Consider the following 19,246-nt stretch of genomic DNA (forward strand, 5'->3'; position numbering starts at 1 on the left):
TATTACCTGCCTGCATTTCTTAAGCCAAAGTCGATCACCCGCAAGTTCCCAAGTTGCTATCAGGCACCGGGGTGATGCAATTTATATTGGCTCCCTTATTCCAGTTTGCTGACCGGTTTCCCGTATCACCAGACACCCAGGCTCGTCCCTCCTGTCTTGCTGCAGCATTAGGAAGAGATATTTGGATACAGGAGGGAAAGGTCACATCTTAATTCCCAGCACTGGTTGAGTACTGGAGGACTCAGTGATGGTCTCAGCCCTATAACATGCTGCACATCCCTCTTGCTGCTGGTGGAAATGCTGGCTCTTGGAAGCATGGCCCCTCATTTCAAGAGTTACTGCTTGGCTTGCTCAGCCATTTCTTGGGTGGAATGTGGCAGTAGTGTGTTCTGCAGCAGTGCAGGGCACGGAGGTGAGCCTCCTCAAAGGGAGGAACGCTGGAGTTACCCCAATTAAAGATGAGTGCATCCCTCCCGGTGGATCCCCAGGTATGGGGAATGTCCGTATGGAGAGAGCTTGGAGCTCGGGCATCCCTCATGGAGCTTCTGGATGGAGTGGGTCTGTGGGGGAAAGAATAAAAAGCAGAAGAGGGATGGGGCGGGAGAAGGAGCTTTCTGTAGGATATGAAGATTGGAAATGGTCCTTTGTGGCAGCAGAGGGAGAGGAAACTGAAAGCCATTGGGAACCCGAGGATGGCCGTGCTGCAGCGAGGGAAACGCCGTGCATTTATTTCTAGGTTGACTCTATTGATGGCTGAGATCCCAAAATAGGTGGGCAGAAGGCACCTCCAGAGCTAATTTAGCCTGTCCCCCTGCAACGAGGCAGGGACAGCGCTGGCAAACATTTGTGAGAGCTATTCTTGAAAATCTCTAACGAAGCAGGTTCTGCCATCTCCCCAGACAATCTATTCTACTGCTCTGCTACATTTATAATTAGCAAATGTATGGCTATGGCTAATATCTAACTTAAACCTTCTTTGTTGCAAATGAAGTGGAGTTTTTCTCATCCTATTCCCAGCGGCCGTGGAGAACAATTGATCAATGTCCTCTTTGTTACAACCTTTTGCTTTTGGGAAGGTTGTTATCTTGTTGCCCCTTAGCCACCTGCTTTCTGATCCGACTGGAGCCCTCTTTCTCCCATCTTTCCTTGTTGGTCAGGCTTTCAGAAACTCGTCACTCTTGAAATCCTGCCCCTGAAAGGCAAAAGGTGATGGCTGCTGATCCAGGAATAGCAGATCAGTGCATCTCCCCCTCCCACTGCCGGCGAGCCTCAGCACTAATATGGGACAAATGAGCCCAGGAAGGAGACAACAGCCCCGTGGCTCTGAATGCATCAAAGTTTGGACCTGCTATTTTGGGGACTGTTTTAAGTGAGGTCAGGCTGGGTGTTGGTGATGTGAAATTGATGTGAGGCAGCAACATCGCTGCAAAAGGTGCAAAGTGCAAGAAAGGAGCTCCCAGCCACCTCCTGCCTGTTTGGTGTGGAGCCGAAAATGAACCTTTGGGGCAGTGCCTGTGTTGTCTGCAGTGTCTGGGAGGTGGCCCCTGCACATCGCATTGCTTCATCATGGATTTCTTCTCAGGAGGGGCTGCTGCTGCAGGAGCACAGAGCAAGGAAAGGTGGCTGTCCGTGTTTTCAGCAGCGTGCTCAGACTCTGAGGGCACACGTGGGGTGAAAATGGGGAGGAACACCCAGCAAAGCGTGCAGGTGCTATTGGCACAGCTGCACAGGGAGTGGGGGGGTCAGCATCCCCAGGGGTGTTAAAGAGCAGCAGAGATGTGGCACTGAGGGATGTGGCCAATGGGCACGATGGGGCGGGCTGGGGTTGGACGTGGTGATCCTGGTGGTCTTTTCCAACCTGAATGATTCTGTGGTGATTCTACGAGTGAGCTCTGTGCGTAGAGAGATGTGCAAACCCAGGGCAGAGAAGAAGGCTTCAGTTTGGCCCCATTGACCTTTGAAGAGTAATGCTCTTCTCTCCTCCTTCCCCACGTGGGTTTATTTAACACACAGCTCCTTCTCCCTCTCCCCAGGGGCACTCCAGCTATTTAAGCCTCTGTTCTCCAGGTCGCTGGGCTGAAAAGCGAGAGGAGAGGAAGGAGGAGGATGGTGTCTGGAAAGCTCTTATTTGTATTGATAATAAGCCGTCTCCGACGCGCGCCTGCACAACACTCCCACTGCCTTGTAAGATGCATTATGGAAAGTTGGCCTTATCTCAGTGCTGGAAATGGACTTGGTGAAGGAGGCACGGTGCTGCCGGAGCTTAATCTCACTTAGACACACGAATTTGCATGATAGAAAATGGTGGAATTTTAGTGCTTAGAAAGAAAGCAGGGAAAAAAAAAAATAAAAAGGGAATGCAGGGGGATATTAGCACTTTCTGTTGCTTTATCGCTTTCTTTGGCCCTATCTGGCTCTTTCTTTTGTCGCCCTTGCAAGTAATCACCCCTCCCCTTTTGTTTGGTGTAAATGAGTTTTCCCACTCCTTCCTGTGTTGGGCTTAATCTGCAAATCCCTGCTTTCATATGGGAACTAATTACCTGCTTGCTGGAGTTGGGGGCAGTGGGCATAAGTGACACTGGGCTGCTCTGGGGTGGGAGCTGGCACTGGTTGGCACCTCGACCCAAGCATCACTGCCACCCCATAGCATCACTGCCAAGGTGTGTTCTGAAGTGATAAAGCATCTGATGGGGCTCATAGCTCCACCCCGGCTTTGTTTCAAGCCCTGAACTCTGCCCAATTAATTTTCCTTTGATGCAGTAAGCCCCTTTGGCTCAAGGGAGGTTGGGAATAACTTTTTGAGGGCACTGCTGCTGGCTGCCTGGCATGTGAGTGAGGAAGGGCTCACATAGTAATGCAGGAGGATCAGACCCTGCAGCTGTAGTTGCTGTTGTGCAAAGGCAGCTTGCAGGGAAAACAGGGTGGATAGGGATGCTTCCCCATGCCGAGGGCTGGGCACTGGGTCTGGTTGCTTCTCTTGGGGCAGGAGGTGGGATTTTGGGGGATTTAACCCTCAGGTTGAACCCAAATGGCTGGGTACCCAGTTTGGGGCTGGGCAAGCTGGGCAGGCTGTCCCGGCCCCCAAGAGTCACTTGACCCCTTTGCAAATCACTTTAGCATCTGCAAGGCAGAGATAATAATTGTCACCTACTTCACAGGGGGGTTGATGAGGATTAATTTGGTAATGTCGACAGAGGTCTTTGAAGATGGAATGCGCTATCTGAGAACTGAGCATTATTATTAATTAGCAATTATGGCATGGGGCAGGAGGGGGAAAAACAGACCCTGGAACTTGCACCAAGCACTTGTCCCTGCTCTCAATGCACTTTCAGGCTCTCCTGGTGCTAGAGGGACCGAGTGTGCTGGTCTCCACTGGGTGCATGTCCTGCAGTGCATCCTCCTTCCTGGGGACACTGGCACAGGGAATAGTGGGAGGGATGGAGAGGTGAATGGTATTTCGGGTATGGCCAGAAGCAAACCAGTAAAGAATGTCATTGCTCCCATAGAGAGAGAATTGGCAGGAGACTGAAGTGAAGGGAAGGGAGGGGTAGTGATTCATAGGACGTGGACCGTTTTCATTTCCTGCATCCTTTTATGCCTCGTGTACATCACAGCTGTGGGTAGTTTCTCTGCTTTTCTCCCCTGGTGAACTGCTAACACTGGAATCCAGCAGGTTCCTCTAAGCAGTGCAAATGCAGGCCCTGCACCACAGTGCTGTAACATCCCAGGTATGTGGGAGCATGCAGTGATCTCGTTGGGGCCATTCCCACCTCTCAGCACCCTGTAGTTCCCTTTATTTCCATGCCTCCCAGCATCAGCTGTGCGTGCTTTGGTTGTGTCAAGGCGAGCTCAGTGCAACTCTTTGCTACTCCCACAGAGACACACAGGTCACCCTCGGGTCATTCCTCTCTGCAGAGCAAGAGCCTGCTCTTCTTTGAGCCTTTCTGTGCACGCAAGCTCCCAGCGGCTCCATTCACCCATGCTCTGCAAAGGCTTTCAGGGGGAGGTCACCTGCATCACCTGGAGCCATTCAGCAGCAGCTCTGCAAGTGCTCTGCAAAATCTCTCAGCTCTCCAGGCAGAGCTGGAGGAGGACGTTGGGTTTCTGCAGGTCTTGCAGGTCTTGCACGAGGCATCCTCCACCATCCCAAAAGAGATGAGCATCTCCCCACCGCCACGCACGGGTCCCAAAGTACTGTTCAGAAGCCTGGCAAAGGCAGCGGTGGGTTAATGAGGTGGCTGCCATTTAATGTTACTGCAGTCATCTCTTTTGTTTTACTACGTTAAAATATTTGCGGCGGAGCGGTAGGACCACTGTAACGTGATAGCGCTGCCTTAATGTTATTGTTACCATGGCAACGCTAATGGCAGCTCAATAACATTATTGCAATTTAATCTTACGACAATAAAATTAAGGGGAGAACAGTGAGACCTCAACAATGTAATGTTACTGCAGTGACAGCGCTGTTATCGCGATCGCAGCGGTGGAGTCAACGCAGTGTAGGGGAACACGGGGACCAGTGTGTATCGTTCCTATAGTAACACAGAGGCATCCGCACAGCACAGCAGGGATGGATGGAGGAGATGGGGCCGGTGTGGCCGTGTTGCAGCTCCCGGGGCCGTTGGCACGGGAAGGTCACCGTACTGTGAAGTCGCTCTGTTGGCCCAACTCTGCGATCGGGTGTTGTTATTGCAGCCTTTCTTCTCCTCCGTCTGTACTGGAGCTCTTTGGAGCAGGGCTGTTGTTTTAGCGGTAGTAACTCTGCGGGGAAGGATTTAAAGCACTGCCTCCATCTAGTTCCAGATCCTTCTGCCCGGCGTTTTATAGCATGTGGCTGTTATGGAGCGATAACGTTTTATATTTATATGTCATCTTTCATCGTGAAGGATCCCAGCACAAGCTACAAATTATGGCCGTGCTGCAGGGCCAGGCAGGCAACCCGGCACGCTGCGGTGATGGAGGGGCTCCATCCAAGGGCACTGGGGAGAGCTGAGCACCTGTAACTAAGTGAGCCATTCTGGGAGGGCTTACCCTGAGTCCCCAAACTTTGTGACACTGGGTTTACCCAAGGGGATGGAATGCAATGGGTGCAGCCTTGTGCATCCTGAGCCACGCTGGTTGCATCCAGCGGGCTGCAGCTCCCCTCCTCCTGCACCTGTGGGTGACCCCTGTGCACTCCAGGTAGGACCCACCATTGCCTGAGTGGGCATGGGAAAAGGACCAACAGAAAACACTTTCTGAGTTTTCAGCATGAGGAAAGCTCACCCTGTTTCTGGGGTGGAGATGGGTGGGCATAGAGTTGGAGTTGGGACAGAGGGACTGGGAGGGAGGGAGAACTACTGCAGGGTATTTGGTATTGTAGTGGTGGTCATTTCAGGGGGTGCTTTGCAGCTCGGCACTGGGCATCAGTGTTTTGTGCAGCACCAAGCATGGCAGCAGTGGGATTCAGTATGACTCAAGCAAGAAGCATCCAGTTTCTTGAAGGAGAACCCAAAATCTGTACGATTTGGGTGCAGTTGTTGGACTTGAGTACATTTGTAGGGCTTGAGTGCACTTGTAGGGTTTGAATGCATTTGTAGGTTGTGGATGCATTTGTAGGGCATGGATGCATTTTGGGGGCGTGGATGAATCTGTAGGGTTTGGATGCACTTATAAGAGTCGGATGCATCTTTAATCTGCAGCATGCAGCAGAAGGACAGCATCCCGATGCCATGCACACCGAGTGCAATTTGCTCCCAGCTCCAGGGGAGGGAGTCAGAGCTGCTGCTCTGTCCCTGCATCCCTGTCGCATCTATCCATGCTTGCTGTGCGCTCGCTTTGTCACCATGCCTAGCAGGCAGTTTGATGCCCAGTGTGCTTGCTACTGCCCCACAGTTACCACCCTCATTACCTCTCCTGCACGTCAGGAGAGCATCCTGGCGTGGAAGGCAGGTTTCAGTGCTCCAAGACCTTCTGCTCTCGCCCTCTTGGTCAGCAGATCCTGGCCAACCCCCCTCAGTACGTTTGGAGCCTGGGCACGGTGCTGCCCGTCTGCCCACATTTCTCCATCTCAAGTGCAAATCTGGACCCGCTCAGCAAGGCAGCTGCTTGGCTCCCCTCGTGCATCAGCATTTGGTTGCTGTCCATGGGTATTTGGACTCTGACCACCGCTCTAATTCCTTGTTTGTCCTTTAATAAAAGACCTGCGAGCCCCTTGACACCGCAGTTGGAAGCGGTGGGACCTCACGCCCTGCGTGCCAGCTCGCGTGGCAATCTGGTGTCACATCCATCCTGCCAACCCGGCTCCTCCGGGACTCACATGTTTGAAAACAGGAGCAGCAGCTCATCTCCCATTCACTGTTTTTCTCCATCATTTGCTTTATTAAATATTGATTTTCTGTTGCATTATTAAACCTTAAGTCCCGAGCATAAATTCTGAGTTGATACTTTAATCTGGCTCTTCTTTTTGGCCTTTAGAGCTGATTTTATGGCCAGTCCCCCCGGAGCCTGTCCAGCAACAGCGCCCTGTTGCAGCAGGTTTGGTCAGCTTGGTGTTGCCTTCACCATTGCCATAGATAGGGCAGCACCTGTGGGGGTCCATGGTGAAGGGTGCAGGGGGCCAAGGGTGCGATCTTGCAATGAAAAAATGGCAGATGAGTTTTAGGGAAGTCAGGATGTGTGTTACAGAGTGCCGCCCTCGCTTGTTTGGGTAGCACAGACAGACTGCAATCCAAAAGAGGAGTTTTGTCACGGGCAGCAGCGTGGCATCCTCCTTTGTGCCCCCGTCTGTTTGCTCCCCAGGGCTTTTGCTTATTGCTTTGCCAAAATTGCCACACTCAGAGGCAGGCGGTGTGGCTGCAGATGGCGATGTCTTGTCCTGAACACATCTCCTGCGTGATGCTGTCCAGAGCTGCGCTTTGCTAACTCACAAATCCCAGAACTGGGCTCAGCCAAACCTCCAAGCGAAGCTGTGGGGACACAGTGGTGGGACAGCTGCCAGCCCATGCAGGGATGGCCACCAGCACATCCCTGATAGCCCGGCTGGGTCGCACTGCCCTCCCCATCCCTATCGCGGAGCCGCACGCAGCGCTTCGGTGCCAGGGCTGCGAGCTGCCAACAACCAGGTGTCGGAACATGGATCCTGAGCCAAGCTGGCTCTGCGGCCAAAAGGGAGGAGGGGAAAAGAAAAAAAGAGGCAGAGGAGCTTGCACACGGCCTTTGGATACCTATCCAAACGGAGCATGCTGGGCAGTATGAAATCTGCATCTGGCAGCCGGAGCGCTGAGCAGTGATTTAAAACCCGGCTCCCAGCGGCAGGGAAAAGGAGGCAGAGTGGGAAGCAGATGTGAACACAATGCTGGAGATAAAGGAGAGGCCAAGGGAACAGCTGCTGGAAAAGCTCGACAAATATCTGCGAGCTTAAGGACGGGCTGGAGGGGTCACTGAGCCTATGGGAGAGTGAAGGGGGGGAAATGGGGCTTTTTTGCTTTGGAGAGGTTGAAACTTGGAAAATGAGACTGGGGACTGGAGGGACACGTGCTGGGAGCTTTGTGCTCTCGTCCTGCTGGCTTTTGTTTTGTTTTGTTTTTGCTTTTTTGTTCTGGTGGTGCTGTGAGGAAGAAAGATTTACAGAAGGAGATGGGAGGAAAAATGGCAAGTGGGGAACGAGAAGGCAAGGAGCCTTGAAAAAAGATGGGGAAGTGTGACCTGTGGGAAATGCGTGTGGAAATGAGTGGACAGTTAGACTTGATGATCTTGGAGGTCCCTTCCAACCTTGGTGTTTCTATGAATCTATGAAATACAGGTCCTGAAATATTGCTGGTGTGAGTTTCCTGGCCCTAATGATGGAGCTGGATCAAAACATGGGGCAAGGCGGTGATGGTGGCAGCCCCATGTGGATGTCCATGGGCTCCCCTTACTCTTCCTGGGGTCAGTAGAGATGTCTGTCCATGCCATGCCCTCTGCAATCCCTTACTTGCTTCATCCTGAGAGCTCCAGTTTTCATCCCACTCCTCTTTTGCAAGCACTTCTCTCACGGAATTAATTCTTTCTTGCAGTGTTTTCCTTCTCTATCTTTTCTTCTCGGCCATGTCTGTCTGAAATAATATTTTTTGCTCCTTCAGCAGCAGGGCTATATAATTGATGGCCTCGCCAAGCTTTCTGAGCTAAACATTAAACCCTTCCTGCCTTGGCTCCAGCCGGAGTTCATTACTTTCTGAAAAGCTTCGTGTCTGTTTGTGCTCAGATTATTGTTGTTGTGGAGGGGAGGATATTGTCAGCAGAGAGAGAGGAGGAGGGGCTGGATTTGGCCAGGATTGCTTTGTAATCAAATCCTGCTTGCCTGCTTTTTAGCAAATTTTCCAGCCTAAAAAGGGCTCTTTTAGTGAAATTGGAATACCGGCACCCTCCTGGAGGCAGGAGCACAAATCCTGCCCCTAAGTAACGTGCAGCAGAAGGGAGCTACGTGAGATGTGTCTTTCTGAAGCTTTCATTCTCTCTCTCTCTTTTTTTGTTTGTTTGTTGTTTTTTTTTTGGTTTTTTTTTGGCCAGACGATGCAGAAGTTTTTTTTTCTCTTTTTTTTCCCCTTCTTTTTGCCTTACCCCACTCCTCCTCCAGGCTCCCCTTCCACCTCAGTGCTTTCTCAGCCCTTAAAACACAGCAAGGCGGAGGTGATTACAAGGATTGGAGATGCAGTGACACTTCCCTGCCAACAAGTAATTGATTTATTAAAGACATTACAATACATTCATGGTTGAGCGTAAGAGTTTCCTTTGAACTCGCTCTAAAATCCAAAGGGATTGTGGCTGTTTGTGAGTACAGCGGGCAGAATAAATCTGTGCTCCCCCCTCACCTCCCCCTGCTCTGCTGCAATTTCATTTCCCTTTGACTGGCACAAGTAAATATCACAGCTCGACAACTCCCGTCCAGTGACCGGTGTGATCCAATTTAATAGCATTTAAAAATTCAAAGTGATTGTTAGCCAAATGGAAATGTAAGATTTCGTACCCAGCCTGCCTTGGGGAGGAAGGGAAGAATAGGGGAGGGCGAGGGGGATGTAGACAAATGGACTAGATAAAAAATAATGGAAAGTAACTTAATTAAAGAGGCTTGAGCCAAGTTAAAAACAGTGATGATTCTGAATCTGAGAACCGCAGGTTTTAGAAATGAAAAGAGGAAGAGGAAAGAAAGGAAACTCTGGAGAAAGAGCCTCCAAAACGATTAAATGGAAAGGAAGGAAGAGTAGGAGGGAAGGGGTAAAAATATTCCTTCCTTCCTTGGAAAGTACGAGCGCAGGGGGAATACGCAGCGCCATCGGTGAGGCTGGGCATTAGCAAGACAAATAGGAAAATTAAAGGATGCTCTGGGGGAAGATAACTCCCTGTGGCTTTTAGGGCTTTCTCAGAGGCGCGAGGGTGGCCAAGATGAAGGCTCGAGGGTTTCATTGAGGAGAAATGGGAAATGAAGGCACATTCCTCATGGAAAACAAGAACAGCCCCCGCGCACGCGGAGCACGCTGCTACCCCTGCCTGCCGGTGCCTTTGCTTTTAACTCTGTCCAACTTTGCATATGTGGGTAGAAATTTCTTGATGCAATTTTAATCGCAGCTCTGTGTGGATATCTTGCTGTGCTCAGCACAGCCTGGCAGGATAGCAGGTGCTGGTTGAGCGTCAATCCTAACGGGCACCTTTGGGCCATTTGTTCTTTGGGTCTCGTTTCCCAATAGTACTCCCATGACACGTGGGGGTGTTGTGACAATAGGGTTAATGCCAGCACCGTTGGCAGAGCCCAAGAAATGAACATGATGATGTGCACAGGTACTGAGCACCTGCAGCGCAGTGTTGAGCTCCATGCACATCAAGGCGAATCGAGGCAGCAGGGACCATCCTGTCCTCCAGCATCGTTGAACCTGGAGGGCTGACCGTGAGGACCTCCCTTTCAAGGAGATGATAAGGAGTGAGAGGTGTGGGTTGGATGATGCGGGTCATCACACAAAAACTAGGATGAAAGGTAATGGCCTCAAGTTGTGCAAGACCAGAGATGCTCTATGGGATGAGCAAGGGAAGCGTGGGGACTCCCACAGCCTCCAAGGAGGGAACACAAGCTCCAGGCTGTGCAAAGAAGTGCTGAAAGATGGAATGGGGTGGCTGTGGGATGGCAGCTCTGCCCCAGCATGGATGATGGATGCGCTGGCGGGTCGCATGCTGAGCAATGTGATCCCAGGAGACGAGAGGAGCGGCGGCATCTGGAGGCATAAATCACCTCGCCCACGGCTCTCGTGAGGCTGCCGGGCACTGCTGACCTCCTGCTTCATGAGCAGGCGAGCAAAGGGGTTGGTCAGCAGTAGCAGTGCTGGCCTCGAGACCTCCTAATCAGAAGATAATGGGGCCGTGCTCCCTGCCCAGTCCATTTATTTTTCACCGGAGTTGAACGCGAGCAAAAAGAAAGGGATTGAGGAGGATTGAGGAGGCTCCTGAAATTGATGGAGCTTGGGGTGGAAGCACAGGAAGAACAATTATTTGGGGATGCCAAGGCACGGGGAGGAAAAATAACAGCAAGCAGAGCCGCTGCCGGCAGTGGGGAGGAACAGCTTGAGGCTTTGCAGGCAGATGGGGGATTTGAGGACACGGCAGTCGTGCGTATCTCCAGCAAGGTTTATGGCTGATGCGTGGTTCAGGATTGCTTCCATCTGACCCTACGGTACACACTGTATTTTTGTGTCTCATTGGCACAGCCCTTGGAACAGTGAAAGATGTCTCGGAGAGGGCAGGAGGGACAAAAGTAGATGAAAGAGGCCAAAGGGACACAAACAGAGAAGAAGATACGGATAGAGCGCAGCAGCAGCTCAGCCCAAAGTTGGGGCTTTCTCTCTGTTCCACAGGAAAGCTGTGAATCGCGGTGAGTTTGGAGGTGGGAGCATCAGGCGACCATTGCAGCCATCCCTGGGCTCCTGCAATGAGATCAGTGTCGGTGTGGAAAGAGTAATCAGAAACACTTTGTGCTTGAGCGGGGGGAGAGGGAGCGCGGAGGAGAGCGCGAAGATAAGAACAAATATGCAAGAGCATAGTGTGTTTTTAATGGAAGGGAGATTTATTTCTCTCTGTGTCTTTTTAAGCCTCTAGATAGATCATAAAAAAAAAAAAAAAAAAAAAAAAGCAACCCACACACAACCTGTCTGCTTGAAATAGCCGAAATGTAATTTAAAGAGCATCACTTTAACTAATACTTCACTTCAGAGACACCTGCCCTATATTCATTGGAGATGCGGGCTGCATTAGAGCATCTGATTTATCTTTGGGAAGGATGTTGGAGCTCTTTGTTCCTGTGCGTTCCTCTCTGCAAGGGAAGTGGTGTGGGCTGGCTCAGCAGGCTCAACACACATAGTGCCCATCCTGGAGTGGGGAGCACTGGAAGCTGTATGGGGGGCTGCTGCAGGACCTGCATGCAGGGCTGGTTATGGGAAGAGGAGCTGAGTTTCACGAGATGATTGTTTAGGTCCCTTCCAACCTAAGCTGTTCTATGATTGTAGCAGGATGGTACGTGCATCTCAGTTGACATGAGCCACAGTTGCATGTAGGGTGTAGTTAAGTAGGACTGTCCCCATGCAGAAATCTCTCCACCTGTGGTTCCTGTGTCCGCAGGCTCTGTCTATCCTATCGCATCTTAATATCTTACCATTTCTGAGCATCATGGTGAATCTGGTGCACCTTTTTCTTCAGTGTCTTCCTCCCTGTTTTTTTGCCCATTGCTACTCCATGCAGAGCAGGGCTCAGGCATCGAGCATCCCTGCAGCTCACCGACAGGCAGCAAGCAGCTTTACCAACCAAAAAAAAAAGGGGAAATTCCACAAATCCAAATGATGATTTTCTCCCAAGGCGCGACTCGGATCCAGCATCCTTCAGCATCCATCACAAAGCAGGACCTGCTCTCAGGCACTCAGCCCTGCTGTGGGATGGCTATCGAGGACGAGCAGGGGAGAAACGGAGAGGAGAGTTATTGTCAAATCCCTCGCTCTCCCTCTCTGATCTGAAGTTCACTTGTAATATTTTTCTCGACTCCAGTTGCTAATGCGTTTTGTTCTCCAGAGTGCGCGTGGCCCGACTTCCCGCACAGCCTTTAATTAGTTTCTGGATGATGACATCTCCTCTGAGAATCGTCTCGTCGTGTCCCTCCGATCTCGGGGGGAGATAAAGGAATCTAATAAAGACGTTCAGCATTTGGAGGTGATGGGTTTGACAAGCTTTGTATTAGCGAGGCGTCGTGTTCCAACTTTGCCGGGCGCGCTCGTCCCCACGCAGTGACATCTCCCAGGGGTCCGATGGAGCCTCCAGCAGCACCCAGGGGACCCTGCAGACCCCACATGTCCCCACGTCCCTGTCAGTTTGATGGCCGTGGAGGTGGCTGTGTGCAGTGCTGTGATGAGAGGTGTCAGCGATGCTGGGAAGATGACGCCGGGTGTCTCAAGGCTCTGAGATCCTTCAATTTTCTGCTTTTCATGAGGCGTTGCTTGTCTGGCAGGGGGAATCCCAGGTGACTTGGGGGCAAAAAGCAGAAGCTGAAAACTAGATCCTAGCTCTGTGAAGTGTGCGTGGAGCCGAAAATGAGATCTGTCTAGACAGGGAGCTGATCTGTCGAGCAGTCTTTCTTCAGCTGCATCTCCTCATGGCTGACAATAGGAAAACTTCTTTCGTACAGCATTCATTCTTCTTTTTTCATTTTCGTTTGCATGAGAAGGATGAAGCGTTTTCTAAAGGAGGTCTGCACCAGTAGGTTCATTTTAGGGAAGGAAGTGTCCAGTGCAGTTCAGCAGTTTGGTGGATGCCCCATCCCTGCGGACACCCAGGGTCAGGGATGGGCTCTGAGCTCCTGATGGAGAGCTGTGGGTCTCCCCTGTTCAATGCTTGGAGTGGGACCAACTGGCCTTTAAGGTCCCTTCCAGCTCGAACCATTCTATGATTCTATGATTCTAACCTCCTTTGGGTGCCATAATGTGAAAGCAGATATTGGGTCTCTCAAACCTGGATTCTGGCTGTACACTGAAGCCATTTATTAACAGCCATGCTAAGCAGAATCTTGCTTTATTTCCCAAGATGTGAGGCTTGGGAAGCAGATGGGAGCATAAAGGGTCCTTCCAGAGCCTCAAAAGCAGGCGACCCAGCATTAAGGCTGCTTGGCCTAATGGCAGACGACCTGCACCCACCTCAGAGTCAGAAAGAAGCCGTCATGCTTGAGCTCTGATTCTGCTTTTGTGCCGTGTTTATTCTGGCACATCCCTTGTTGACAACGGCAGGAGCAGCGCAGATTTATGCTGTCGTAAGTGGAATCAGATTGGGCTCCCTTTTGGCACTTAGCTATAAAGTTTGTCTGCAGAAGCCCTGCGGCTCATGCGGTGAATTATATCTGCGTTCACAAATACTTTACTAATGAATGATTGGGAACGTCTTTCTCCCCCCTCCCCCTCTGAGTTATTTCAATGCCTTGCCATATAACCTGCTGCAGAGACAGGTGTAAAAAATTTGGTGTCCTCCAAGCTCGGAGAGCTCTGCTGCAATAGGAGGCATTATCTGCTCGGGAAATCATTTAGTTACATCTCGGCGCTGTATGACACATCTCATTACGCCTTGCTTTAAAACGAGCAATTGCCATTAGTTATTTATTAATTGCTTATTAAGGTCATTATGTATGTCCTCTTCGTTTCCTGGCTCGTCTCGCAGTGCCAGGTTTGTGGGGGGGGGGGGGCTGAGCCCTTCGGTGAAGCTGAGCCAAGGGATTGTGCAAACCCAGGGTAGGGTCTGCACCCAAAATTGGAAGTTTTTTATATACAAGCCTGCATGACTCAGGACATCTCTGGTGGCTGCATGTAGCTCCTGTTCCTCTCTCTGCTTCTGGGGATGCTTTCTGTTCCTCCTACTTCATGGGCTACTTCCTCAGTGCAGCTTCTGAGCTGTGCTGCTGTTATGGAAGGATGATGCCCTCTCTGCTTTCCTCTTATGGTTGTGTGAGAGTAGCAGCACCTGATTTAGAAGCACATTTTAGGAAACAATTATTATTAACTGAAAGAGTGATGCTGCACTGCTCAGCTGCCCAGGGAGTGTTGAGGTCACTGTCCTTGGGGTGTTCCATAACCATGGGGATGTGGCACTGAGGGATGTGGGCAGTGGGCACAGAGGGGTGTGTTGGGGTTGGACTTGGGGATTTGAGAGGTCTTTTCCAACCTTTATGATTCTAGCTTGGTGCTGGGGTCCCTGCACCCCATCGCAGCCAGCCCTGCTGTCCTTCAGTTGTTGGTGCAGCAGTGTGGGCTCGATGTGATGCTTGGCAGTGCAGTGAGCAGGGCTGGGGCTCCCAGCAGCAGGGCCCTGCTAGCAGTGTGCTGTAGAACATGGAGAAGTCTGTGAGTAACAGTGGAAAGTGTCTGTTATTAAAGGCACGAGCTCTGGCAGCCTGATGCTCAGGAAGCTGCCAGTGCACATCACAGATCGCCTGCAGAACACAAGTCTGAGTCTCCCTCTTTTTCTTGCTTCAAGATGCTTTTATAGATGTTCTTTGCTGTTGCCTTTGATCCGGAGCAGATGTTGCTCATGCTGGAGGATGGAGGTTTGCATGTTTTATGAGGGGGAAGCAAGCCTTACCAGCAGAGCCTATCTTGCTGGCAGGCTGCTGGCGTGGGCAGTGCTGGGGCTCTCCAGCAATACCTCATGCACTGATAGCAGGCGGAGATGCTGAAGCCCTATCTCCTATCTTGGTCAGGATTTAGGTGGCTGAGCCAAAAAACGCAGTTCCTTATTGCAGGCACCCTTGAAGGCTCATGCTGGTCTCCTTCCCCTGTATCTGGTGGCGAGCTTGCTCCAGACCCTGGGCTGTGTGTGTCGATAGGGACAAGCTGGATGCGGTGCAGGGACTCAGCATCTGTGCACAGCACTGCGTTTGGCTGCTGCAGGGTGCATGCAGGGGGTGTTTGCACCTGCGTAGGCTCTGGGATGGATGCTGGGAGGTTCAGCCTGTGCCAGGGCCAGGAGGGTGCGTGTGCACACAGCACAAGTTGGGGAATACATCTGTGTAGGCAAGTGCATATGCTTGGAGCTGCACAGGCATCTATCACCTGACTGAACACCCTGAGCGTGTAACGTGCCATATGGCTTGGTTAAATATTTAAGCACGCTGCTTTCTGTCCCTGGGACTCCGTGCATGCAAGTCCAGCCGAGCTCTGGGTTTGCAGTTCGGCACTGCGCTGATACCTTTCCCATTACTGTGGCAAGAAAAAAGGGGGGAAAAAAGCAGAATTCAGATCGATGAAACACCAGCCGGTCTCTGGGGAAATCTGCACTGTGTCACTGGAGCAGCTTGGCCAACACTGCCATGTTTAATCACTTCTGAGCAGGAGAGATGCTGAACACAAAAGGACTGCCCGCAAGGAGAGGTTCCCGCCTGGGAAGCAGGCATTTATTTAGCTTTATTTATTTATTCATTCCCGTTGGGGCGCAGCTCCATCTGCGTCCCGCGCTCAGCAGAAGGAATTTCTCCTCTGCCCCAGTGCTGCAGCAGTGCCGACTGATGGGTAAAGCTTTGAATGCAGAGGGAACGGCAGCACCGGCGGCTGTTAAATAATGTTAAATATATACTTGCGATCACTTATTTATCGAAGTTTCCCTCTCTAGTGTAGTAAAAGCCTTACGACGTACCTGCTAAGTCTCAAGAAAGGCATTTTACATAGTGCGCGTGGTTAATTATTCAAACGTTTAATTAGCATACAATAACTGTCGCGTTAAATCCTACCGCTTTTAATTTAAGTGGTTCCTAAAGACTTTGCTGATGCTGTCGCTCTCCTGCTCCCCAGCCCTCACCTCATCCCAGGCAGGCTGCAGTGCATTGCTGGAGACCGACCGACCGCGGGCCATTCCCAAAAGCTGCATTTGCACTTGTCGTGCAGATTCTCCCACTGCGTGGCCAAAGCCATCATTTCACCTCCCCTTCCCATCTCCAGCAGCACGAAACACTGCAGGAGCGCTGGTGCTGCTCTGCTGGGCAGGAGGAGGAAGCGATGCCCTTCAGGGTGTGTTTTTGGGAGAAGTGGAAACCAAAGTTTGATTTGTTTTGATTATGTTTTAGAATCTGGTCATTTAATTTGATTGCAGATTTCTATCCGTCACCCGTGTGGATGCAAATCCCTGCGCGCGGCACCGCAATCGCAATGCAAAGGCTGAATTTACTGTTTGCCAGTCTCAGTGAGCTCGGCAAAACAAGCCAGATATGAGTGATGCGAATCCGTTAATTAAAAACGTCGCCAAGGCTCCTCCTTGGTACGGTGTGCATTGCATGGGAGATGGCAGATAACATCACTGTGTGGGACCGACAACCGGAGTCAGCTGGGCTCCTTAGGATCCTACAGTCATTAGGATTGGAAAAGACCTCTGAGATCGTCCAGTCCAACTGTCCACCTCCCACCAATACTGCCCACTGCCCACATCCCTCGGTGCTGCATCTCCATGGTTGTGGAGCACCCCCAGGGAAGGTGACCCCACCCCTTCCCGGGCCTTTTGCTCCAGCACTGCTCATCCCTTCAGCAGCATCAAACCCCCATGGCCTGTGTGATTCCAAAAGTTGTGAGAAGCACGCATTGGTTTCTTGGTTTCTCCCTACTTGTAGCACTTTGTCATTAATTGAATCTCCGTGGACTGCACGGCTGTTGGCAGAGCATCTCCCAGCCGGCCATCTCAGGAGATGTGTGCCCTCATGCTGGGCTTAATGACACTGATGAATTTTAATATTTCCTTTGGTGTTGCCTTCACAGCCGCTGTCCTGCCCAGAGCCCCATTCTGGGACCTCCTGATTCGGTGCATGATTAGCAGATTAGCCGTCATGCCCAGAGCAGCAAAAAAATGAACTCCCAGAAGCCCTTCAAAACAGGGAATAATTCATTACCCACCTTGATTTCCACTTAAAATGTACTTTAACTACACTTCCAACTACAAACCCTAAATCACCCTCATGTTCACAAAAAATCCATCATTTCTTATTTTATTGCACGGCACTGGCATGACATAATCCCTTCCAGAGCGTCTTGGAGTGCTTTACGGATCAATAAATTACTTACCTGCACAGCAGAGGCAATGCGTGCAAGGCCATTGCAGACATTGCAGTGTGTGTGCAGCAGCTGGGATGGGGACAAAAAGGGACGGGGTCCTTGGGAACAGCAGCTGGGTGGGGAATGCCCCATTTGCTCCCCGTCTGTTTCCCACCATCAGCCCCTTTCTTTTTTATGTCCCCTCTTTGGGTCTGGACCCGTGCCATGTGCACGCTCAGGGGCTCGTGTTGCACTGGGGTGGCAGATTTAAGGCATGGAATTGTAGAGTATTGAGTTGGAAGGGACCATAAGGATCATTGAGCCCAACTCCTGGCTTCACACAGCACCACCCAAAAATCAGACATGTCACTGAGAGAGCTGTCTGGTTACAGTGGTGTTTTCCTCTTTGTGTCGTTGCAGTGTCGCCGAAAATTATCGAGATCTCTTCTGACATCTCCATCAATGAAGGCGGCAACGTCAGCCTCACCTGCATAGCCACGGGCAGGCCAGACCCCACAATCACCTGGAGACACATCTCACCCAAAGGTAAGAGTCAAACATCACCCCGAGAAGGGCTGGGAGGTGCTGCTGGCTGCTTCGCCTGTTGCTGAAGTTGCATAAAGAAGATGGTGTGCACTGAAAAGATGTGACTGGATGCAGGAGTGGAGGGGTTTTGTTAGGGAAATATCCAGCCTGGTGGCTTGGGAGAGGAATAATGCGGGTTTTTTTTCTTATGTGGATGGTTGGTGGTGGCTACCAGGTTGGGGTTGTGCTGTGCATTGGGAGTGCTGGGGCTGCCACAGCAGGTGGCTGCGTGTGGCACAGGGCTGCATGCTGAGAGCCCCCCAGGGAACCTCACACGTTGCATCAGAGAGGGGCTGGAAATGGTGCAAAGCAACAAGAAAACACGCGGAGCATTAATTGGTAGCCTTGTTAATTGGAAAGCAAACCCTGAGCAGAACTGTGTGGGTGGGACTTCTGGGAAGTAAATTCCCATACACACCCGTTCGGGGCTGTATTACTTCAAAATCCTTTCCTCGCTGTTTTTGGGCAGTTGGATTTTGCTCTTTGTCTGCGCTGTCGGTGCCATCTCAGGCTGCTCTCTTGACAGGAGCCTCTGTAAGATACTTTTGTCCATCCCACACCCCTCCTGCCCCCAGGACCCTCCTCTCCCACTCCCTGCCCCTCGCTGCCTTCCTCCCTGCACCCATCCATCCTCTCCTAACCAGGCTCCCAGCTCCCAGTGCCTCTCACTTTCACAGGGGCTGTTTTCGCTGTTTGCTGCCATCCTGCAGGTTTCTTTCCCCAGGGAATCTTTACCTGCGCTTGAACCAGATGTTTCCATTTTACTTAGGACTTAGCTGCTATGGAAACTGAGGATGCATCACGAGAGGAAGAGTGAGCTAATCAGAAATTACCTGTGGTGCTGTGTAATTTGCAGCAGCAGCTCTTACCCGATTTTGGCCATGATTAGGCATTCTACCTTCAAAGCTCGAAGAGAGCAAATGATTGCAAAGATTTACCTGGCTCTGCCTGCCTGACAGAGGAGGGTGCTGAGCACAGGGATGGCCCAGGACAGCTCTGGTGGCTGCGTGTAGCTCCTGTTCCTCTCCCTGCCTCTGGGGATGCTCTGTTTGCCTGTTTCCAATTCAGCATGTATACAGGAGAGAAGGATTTGAAGTAGAGGGACTGAAATAAGAGCCAGAGCAGGTGTGCAAAGGTGCTGTAGAAGGTGCCAAGGTGATGACGAGCTCCCTGGGAGGAGATGCTGTGGTTTGGAGATCCAAGACCCAAAGCTGGCTGCTGCTATGCCAGTGCTGGAGGAACTGCTTCCCATACTTGCACCAACGAGTGCTCCTCTGCACAGCAGCACTTCACGGGCTTTATTATTTTCTTGGCAGCTCTCAGTCTGCTCTGTGGTTCTTAGTGGGAAATGGAGCAAATAAGAGTATTTGCTCACTGGAAGGAGCATGCAGTCTGGTTTCCCAGAGGATTGACACCAAAGCAGCTCAACTCCTCAGTGATCCATCCCACTGCAGTCCCTTCCCAGCCACCTGTCTCCTATCAGTGCACAGGTTGAAATGGAACAAGGAGGAGGTGGGTGCAGACACACATTCCTCCATCTGAGGGCTCTGCTTAGAAGCCACAGCTGTGACAAGGGGTTTGGGGGCTGCACCTGGCAGAAAACCCATTTGGGAAGCCAA

The 19,246-nt window shown here is 51.3% G+C and overlaps 1 protein-coding gene across 9 annotated transcripts in view; it reads left to right on the forward strand.

Moving 5' to 3' along the window:
• LOC100547960 (protein CEPU-1) overlaps window positions 1-19,246 on the forward strand; it is a 294,126-nt gene that overhangs the window by 255,058 nt on the left and 19,822 nt on the right. For all 9 annotated transcript variants that reach the window (XM_085209231.1, XM_085209226.1, XM_085209233.1 and 6 more), the window contains one exon: window positions 17,463-17,588. In XM_085209231.1, coding sequence (XP_085065357.1) covers window positions 17,463-17,588 — 126 coding nt within the window. The remainder of the gene's footprint in view (window positions 1-17,462; window positions 17,589-19,246) is intronic.

Source organism: Meleagris gallopavo, chromosome 26 (genome assembly GCF_905368555.1).
Source record: "Meleagris gallopavo chromosome 26, MGAL_WU_HG_1.1, whole genome shotgun sequence".
NCBI classification, from domain to species: domain Eukaryota; kingdom Metazoa; phylum Chordata; class Aves; order Galliformes; family Phasianidae; genus Meleagris; species Meleagris gallopavo.